This window comes from Cimex lectularius, unplaced genomic scaffold (assembly GCF_000648675.2).
Source record: "Cimex lectularius strain Harlan isolate CLEC.00 unplaced genomic scaffold, Clec_2.1 scaffold160, whole genome shotgun sequence".
NCBI classification, from domain to species: Eukaryota; Metazoa; Arthropoda; class Insecta; order Hemiptera; family Cimicidae; genus Cimex; species Cimex lectularius.
This window is the reverse complement of record NW_019392776.1, coordinates 668,706-676,443: the sequence shown is the minus strand read 5'-3', so window position 1 is coordinate 676,443 and position 7,738 is coordinate 668,706. Positions and strand designations below refer to the sequence as shown.

General features: G+C 32.5%; 1 protein-coding gene across 2 annotated transcripts; it reads left to right on the top strand.

The window, feature by feature from the left end:
* Window positions 1-733: 733 nt before the first annotated feature.
* On the top strand, window positions 734-6,180 carry LOC106671364. Of its 2 annotated transcripts, none has more exons than XM_014402263.2 (4): window positions 734-1,560; window positions 5,552-5,639; window positions 5,724-5,954; window positions 6,029-6,180. In XM_014402263.2, exons 1-4 carry the CDS (start codon window positions 1,346-1,348, stop codon window positions 6,143-6,145), a joined length of 651 nt encoding a protein of 216 aa, XP_014257749.1. In that variant the 5' UTR covers window positions 734-1,345; the 3' UTR covers window positions 6,146-6,180. The 2 variants fall into 2 exon arrangements, with proteins under 2 accessions (XP_014257749.1, XP_014257743.1); XM_014402257.2 differs by having other exon boundaries at window positions 5,552-5,651.
* Window positions 6,181-7,738: the final 1,558 nt, after the last annotated feature.

Below are 7,738 nucleotides of genomic sequence, written 5' to 3'. Positions count from 1 at the left end.
TTCTTCTTTGTTTTTTTATTTTTTTTTAAATTCCTTAAAGAAAGTGTCAATTTGAAGTTAAATAATGTTTATTTTGAAATTAGAAAAAAGAAAATTAATTAATTAATTTGATGTTAAAACTGGTTATTGATTAAAATGGAGTAAATTGAAGTTAAAAAGGCTAATTCGACATTAAAAAAGGATAAGTGATATTAAAAAAAGGTTAGACTGGCGGAAAAAAGATATTTTTATATCTTGTACATTTAAAACTTGCAAATTTGTTCTGATTTTAGTGGGGTTCGTATATTATTAATTTTGTTTAATATTAGAGAATTTGTAAACATTATTTACCAGATGTTATCTATAACTGTGCTTGTACCTATAAATAATAAATAAATACGAATATGTCGGAGGGGGGAAAAAACGAAATTTCTTATGTGTTTATCTCGCTTATATTGAGGTTTACGAGCATAATTCTTGCGCCAATGATGCCTTAGATGATGTTATTGTTAAATTTTGTCAGATGATATATTATTTTCAGTAATAAATCTTCATATTTATTATTTTTATGGAATGGTGTGAGAATTATGGTCGTAAACTCCAGAGTAAGGGAGAAACTCTCCTTCGGCGGAAATGATTTGGGCAAAGACGTTTTAATCAATCAATCAATCAACTTTATTGTAGGCAACCATATAAAGGTTTTACAATACATCAGTTACATTAATACATGAACATTATAACGTTTTACATTGCTTCCAAATTCATTTATGTCATTACATATTTCAGATACATTCATTCCATATCATATGTCACTAGGCTAAATTGTAATTATATCTAAATGAAAAGCTCAACTAAGCTTTAATTCCCGTTGTTGATTTATTTATCAGTTTGTTCTGAAATGTATTTGAATCTCGAGGTTCTCCACGTGCACAGTTGTTCTGCAATGCTATCTGCGCCTGCCTCCGGATTAAAGAGGTCCTCGTTCTTGCCAAAAAATACGCGTTCCTAGTAATTAACGAGCTTGTTTTGTTTTTTCAACCCGAATCCAAATTCGAAATGGCTTGTAAAAACCAAACGGGCGCATACCAATAAAATAAATGACTACGGAAAGTCCCAAGTGGTCAGAAGGTTTTGCAAGCAGGATATTGATTTTCATCAAAGGGGGTGGGAAGAATGGTGGTTCACGTTTATATTCTGGGTTAAGCGCCTGTCTTCGGCAAAAAAGGCAATAAATATGGTTTGAATTTAAGCATCGAACCTTTTACTTCTTCCGTTTACGAATCGGAATAGTTTGCACAAATGACAAACACCGACTTGAATCAGGACTTTGTGCTAGTCTCTTCGTGAAATACCCCACAATCGAGAAATGTCACAAAATCTGGAAGAGATCTGGAACGAGCTTACAAAAGATCTTCCAGATGAGAAAAACGACTGGTGGTTCAAAATTGTCGAGAAATTAAACGATTCTAAACGGAAGTGTCACAATTTGAGTTATTTAGAGAAAAAGTTTGCCCTGTACGAGTCTGTAAAACATTTAATCAAAAATAAAGCTGCTGTTCGTTTCGCCTTGTTTTTCAGCTAGTAAGTACAATAATTTCATCTCTCAAAATGTGTTCGAGTTTTAAATTAAATGTGAAAAAACGATTTCAAATAAATCCTACTGTTTCATACATACAAATGGTTATGAATTAAAAGTTCTTTACAATCCAAATTTACAAATACCAGTTTTTCTTTTTGAAATTTTATCCACATTAAAAGTTGCTTCTTGTCATTTTATTCTTTTACGGATAGTTTAATTTTTCATTATGTCTAACCATTCTTGAAGCTGAGTAAAATGAGGATGGTAGAGTGAATTATAGCTTTTTTCCGTTAAATCAACCATTTTTAATTTCAAATTAACCGTTTCGTTAAAACATTAATCAACTTAAGAGATGGTACGAAATATAAACATGTAAAGTAAAATTCCTGAATATTATGCGATTTAAAAAAAAAAAAAAAAAAACTATAAAATAACGAGGTTCTTAGAAGCATAAACCACGTCGTTTTATTACTTTAAAGACAGGGTTAAATAAACAAAAAGGTTAATTTGAATGTAAGTAAAGTAGTTCTGAAATTAAAATGTTGTTTCGACTTTAAAAAGAGTTAATTTGAAAATTTAAAAAAGGAGTTAATTTGAAATAAAAAGATTAATTTGAAGAGGGTAATTTGAAATTAGAAAGGATTATTTGGACATTAAAAAAAGATTAATCAAAAACAATTATTAATTTGAAATTGAAAAGGGATAGTTTGTGGTTAAAACGCGTTTATTTAAAGTTAAAAAGGGTTAATCCAAAGTAAAAAAAGGGTTAAATAAAAAGGTTAATTTGAAGTTAAAAATGGTTAATTTGAGGGAAAAAAGCTATACAGGAATTTTCCCTTACAAGTTTATACTTCATACTATCTTCTAAATTTTTTAAATGCTTTAAAGAAAGTGTTAATTGGACATAAAAAATGGCTAATTTAAAATTAAAATGGGTTAATTTAAAGTAAAAAGGGGTTAATTTGAAATTAAAAAGGTTTAATTTAAAATTTGAAAGCGCTCTGCAAATAAAACTAGGTTAATTTGAAATTAAAATGAGTTAATTTAAAGTAAAGATGGGTTCATTTGAAATTTAAAAAACCTAATTTGAGTGAAAAAGGGTTAATTTGATGGAAAAAAGTTATATATTGTCTGTCTTCAAGACAGCTTAGAAACAATGAAGAATTAAACTATATACATATTTGTAATTAATTTATTATTATTATATCTAATGCAACAAAACATATTATATAGGAGCTGGCCTCTTCACCATCTGTGCACCACGAACATTATCTGTCTATTGTGCATCTCCATTTTTTTTTAAATCTAGAGCTCATCATTAAGCTTGAGGCTTTTTACCAGACCCCAAAGCTTTTTCAAGGTCTCCCGTGTGTATCCTCTAGGCCCTGGCTTTTCCTATCCCAGGAATAGAAATATCTATGTATCATAGGCCTTCGCACGAACAGAGGACGTGTTCCGTTGTTTCTTTCTCTTCTTGGCAATATCTGCACAGGCTTGTTTCTGCCACTGTTAGTCTATACATATGCCTCTGGAGACTGCAGTGTCCAGTTAACAGTCCAATTATTATTCTCATCCTTGCACACCCTAGATTTAATAGTTCTGTAATGGTCCTTCAATAAATTTTTTTCTATCCTGGGCTACATTCCCATTGAGTGGAGGGCTTAGTATTAATCCAATTAATGGAACTGCGTTTATGGCAATTTGGTAAGCTACAAAAGGGTTCAGGGCCAATAGGCGTCCTCATTGAACTTTCCTTGGCCAATTTATTGGCCTCTTCATTGCTCCTCTGCCTTGTGTGCCCTGGCACCCAGACAAGGATAATTTTTTGTCAAAGCTGAATTTAGGGGTCATGGCATCAGTAGGCATCCTCAAAGTTCTGTCTAGCTGAAGCTCCCCTTGAAACTTTAGTTGCTCCTTCTTAGTGAGTAGGCTATTAAGATGGCTTAGGCCTGTCCTTGCATTAGCCTATGAATTGTGGCTCTGGCTTCTCCCTGAATAAAGATGTGTAGTGGTGGTAGTTCGGAAGGACTTCCAGGGCAGCCATAGGGTTGTTCTCATTGCCCCAGTGATGCTTAGACATGCCAGTCTCTGAGCAGTACTGAGGATCTGGACCACCCTTAGCTGTAATATCTTTGTCCACAAAACCACTGTTCCATAGGCTTTCATGGGTCAAACAACCACTGTGTATAGCCATAGGGACATCTTTGGATTCAGCCCCAGCTTTTCCTACAAAGGCATTTGCATCTGCCATTGCCAATCTTTGATGTTTGTGTGATTTTGTTTAGTTGTTGATTCCATGAAAGTATCTGATTGAAGATGAGTCCCAGGCATTTCGCCTTTTTAGAGAAAGGAATTTCAATTCCATTTAGCTTAAGGAGCTTAAGTCCTCCTAGTGCCCTTTTCTTGGTAAAGGGAACAACGATGGTTTTGTTAGGGTTGATAGAAAGCCCTTCCGTTTTACACCAACTGTTTTGTTATGTTGAGTACGCCCTATCTGTAATGACTTTGGCAAAGTGCCCATTCACGACTACCATCAGATAGCCTTTTTTGGAGATCATCAATCAATACTGACCACAGTGATGGTGACAGAACACCACCCTGAGGGTAGCCTCTGGTTGTTCTCGCCCTTATTGTAGTGTTAAAACTTAAACTTTCTTCCACCCATTGATATATGGATTTTGAGATCCCATTTGTACTGAGCCCCTTCTATGTTCATGAACAATGCCAAGGCTATTTCCTTGTCATTTAATGCCTTAGATTGTAGCCTGTTTGTCATCCAGGGCCAAGTCTGTTGACTTCCCTGTCTGATATTTCCTAGCACTGAGTGGGTTACTTTTCAGTGCTGGGCCCCTAATATGGTTATTCATAGTTTCTCTAGTGTTTTCTGCATAAAAGATTAGAGACTGATAGGTCTGTATGAACTAGGTGTCTGATCTGTGGCCCTACCGACTTTTGGCAATTAGACCACCTTCACCTTCCTTCATACAGTGGGTGTATATCTCCAATCTACGGAGGCCCTAAAGATTCTCAACAGAGATGACATTAATACTTCTTTCCCTTTCTCTGGTAGTATAGGTTATACCACATTCACACCCGGGGTTTTATAGAGGAGAAACTCATTTACCACCCATCTGATTTTCTCTACTTTGGCTATGTTAGCCACCTTCTTCCAGTCCTATTTGGAGGGCCTGTACCACCGACTATCTGAAATAGTAGGCTGCTCTTCTCCGAGTATTATTATTGACCCTGGAATGTGTTTACCAATTAATATGAGTTTCTCCTGTTGTCTCTGTACTAGTTCCATCCGGTTTTCGAATGAAGCCTAACTGTCCCCCAGTACCGACATAAGACCTTCCTGAAGATGGATTTCATTTTTTCTTCTTTGGGGTCGGTGAAAAAAGTCTCTTTTTCTTCCACTGCGACCAAAAGGTTTAACCAAATTAGTGCAGTTAGGCGAGTTAGTTGCTATTTGTGAGCAAAATAGGTGATCCCGCCACCGAGCAACACCAACAGATGTCCGGTCGAGCGGAAAGTTGTTCAGACCATGACGCCTGAAACCAATACTGACGAAGCCAAGCTTTCTATAAAAATGACAGGACATTTCTATTGTAGAATTAACCTTTATTTATTTTCAAACCCCAAAAAATTGTCTACACTTAAGGTAAAAATCCTCTTTCCTTATATAATCATTAGCATTGCTTTTCCAAAGAGGCTAGCCGTTTCTGGATCAATGACTTCCAGTCATATAGGACATATTTTGATGTTTCTGCTTTATCATGAGTCGGCAGGTTTCTGTCTCAATTTTTTCAATTTTTTTTTAGGTTTTAAATTGAATGGGCAATGCCCAGTATAAAATTAGTATTTTCCTTAATTTTTACCTACTGAGAGAGATTTTTTACAATAATGTATTTTCCTAGTTTATTAATTCATTGTATGGATTTTTTTAGTAATTGTAATACTTTGCAAATCTATCAGGCGATCTCATTGTTCTAGTTTTGAGTATGGTCCAATTATTCTCAACTCACATGAAAGGAACATCAATCACTTTCAGCAGTTTGCGACTGAATGTAAAATTTCTCAGGTGTGTTGGGATGTATGTGCATCAGAACTGATTTGAGAATTTACACATATATATATCTACATATTTTTAAAAATGCCGCAACAGGATTCAATTTTATACAAGGATGTCGTGATGCTCTTGCAATGCACTGGTTCTTGCATAACCGAAGAACACAAACAAGCCGGTGTTTATGGATGCGAAGACAAACATTATTTTCTCGATTTGGACATGGTCATACTGGGATCGGAACCGGATGTCTATGCCGAATACTGGGACAAGGAGAGGGAAGAGTACGACTTCCTACCTGTCGATATGTATAACTCACTACGAGTCAAAGTAAGTTTTTCTATGTATGTCTTGTATATAAATGGCAATGGACAATCTGACAAGAAAAATGGGCGTTTTTTCAGGTTTTAAGGACCTTTCTACTCATTCCTAATATATTTGCAACAAAAGAATTTAGGGATAAATATGAAGAAAATGCTCGCAAAAATATTCAGGCCGATGTTTCGCTAATTAATGAATAATTTTCACATTTGATAAATTGTTATTGTTTTATATCATTACATAAATAATGATACAAGAAATATTGAAAAAAGATATACTTTCTAAAAGCTCAAACTTTATTTTTATTTTAGTGTCCAAAATTTTAATAACTTCAGCTATGGAATTGTAGTCTCTAAAATAATTTCAAAAAATTTATTCTATCACGAATTTAACACTTTTTAAAATGTAAAAAATATTTTTATAGTAATGTGAAAATTAATGATCAAATAATTTGAAGCTGGAAAAATGAAAATTGCATCTTCAATGAAATTATTGTCAGTTTGCAATTTTTTCATTAATGTTTGATTCTTAATGGAATTTATAGTTTTTTCCGTCAAATTAACACTTTTTAAAATCAAATTAACCTTTTTAATTTCAGATTCACTTCAAATTAACCCATTTTAACTTCAAATGAATGCTTTTTAATTTCAAACTAACCATTTTTACTTCAAATTAGTCCATTTTAATTTCATTAAAGCAATAAAATAAATAAAAAACAATACAAAAATTAATTACAATTAAAATTGAAAGTTATGTACAATAAATTTAAAAACAATTGATTCTTCAATTTATTTGAGATTTTTTTAAAGGATAAATATTGGGCTCTTATATAAAATACCATATGTAAAATAATTACAATTAAAATGAAAAATTATATAAAATTAAATATTAAAGAATTCTTCTTTTATATAATGGTAAAAAATAATCAATTAATTTAAAAAAGGATATAGAGGGTGAGTTACTACTCAGAGTATTAAAGTACCCTATCTTTTAAAGTTTTTTTTTATTAGCCATATTTTTTAACAAAGAGAAATCAATTTACTATCAAGTAAAATGATAAATGAATTGATTTTTGGTTGAAGAAGAGTTCATTTTAACAAAAAGCAATGTTCGGAAATAGTTTTTTTGTGAATAACTTGAGAATGGTCGCCACAAATTGTAAACCCTTTTAAACTGTCGAATTCAACGTCGAAAAACCCTTCAAAGAATGCTCATGGATGAGTATCTTGCCATATGAAATAGTTGCATCCCCCAGTTTAAAACTTTCAATTTACTTGTTTCAACTTTCAATTTGAACTACCCATTTATTCCAGTTTTTGTTAAGAAATTTTGTAACAATTACATAAAAGAATACTTCTTTATTTTAATGTTTAATTTTGTCTATTTTTAAATTTTCCGTGCAATTGATTATAATGTTGTTTTTAAGTTTTTTAGTTGCTTTAAAGAAAGGGGTTCATTTTAAGTTAAAAATGGTTAACTTGAAGTAAAAAAGGGTTAATTTGAAATTAAAAAGGTTAATTTGAAGTTAAAAAGAGTTATTTTGAAGTTAAAAAAGGGTTAATTTGGCGGTAAAAGCTATTGATAGGAATAATGACTATTTGTGTCTTATACTGACGTCTAAATTCTGTAAACAGTGTGAATCAGCGTGTAATGGACTAAGTTTAGTGTGGTCATTCCATAAGTGCCCGTATTATAAGATCAATGAGGAAAGCACCAAAAGTGTAAAATTGTGGCGAAGAACTGATTTTCTCTATTACGCACTTATTCACAATCTTATAAAATTTATTTAAAAA

What these genes read in the sequence shown, in the direction of transcription:
- LOC106671364 (XM_014402257.2), top strand. Translation starts at nt 1,346, where the DNA reads ATGTCACAAAATCTGGAAGAGATCTGGAACGAGCTTACAAAAGATCTT. An exon ending in TTCGCCTTGTTTTTCAGCTA is followed by an intron (nt 1,561 to 5,551) that starts GTAAGTACAATA and finishes TCATTGTTCTAG; the next exon opens with TTTTGAGTATGGTCCAATTA. An exon ending in ATAACTCACTACGAGTCAAA is followed by an intron (nt 5,955 to 6,028) that starts GTAAGTTTTTCT and finishes GCGTTTTTTCAG; the next exon opens with GTTTTAAGGACCTTTCTACT.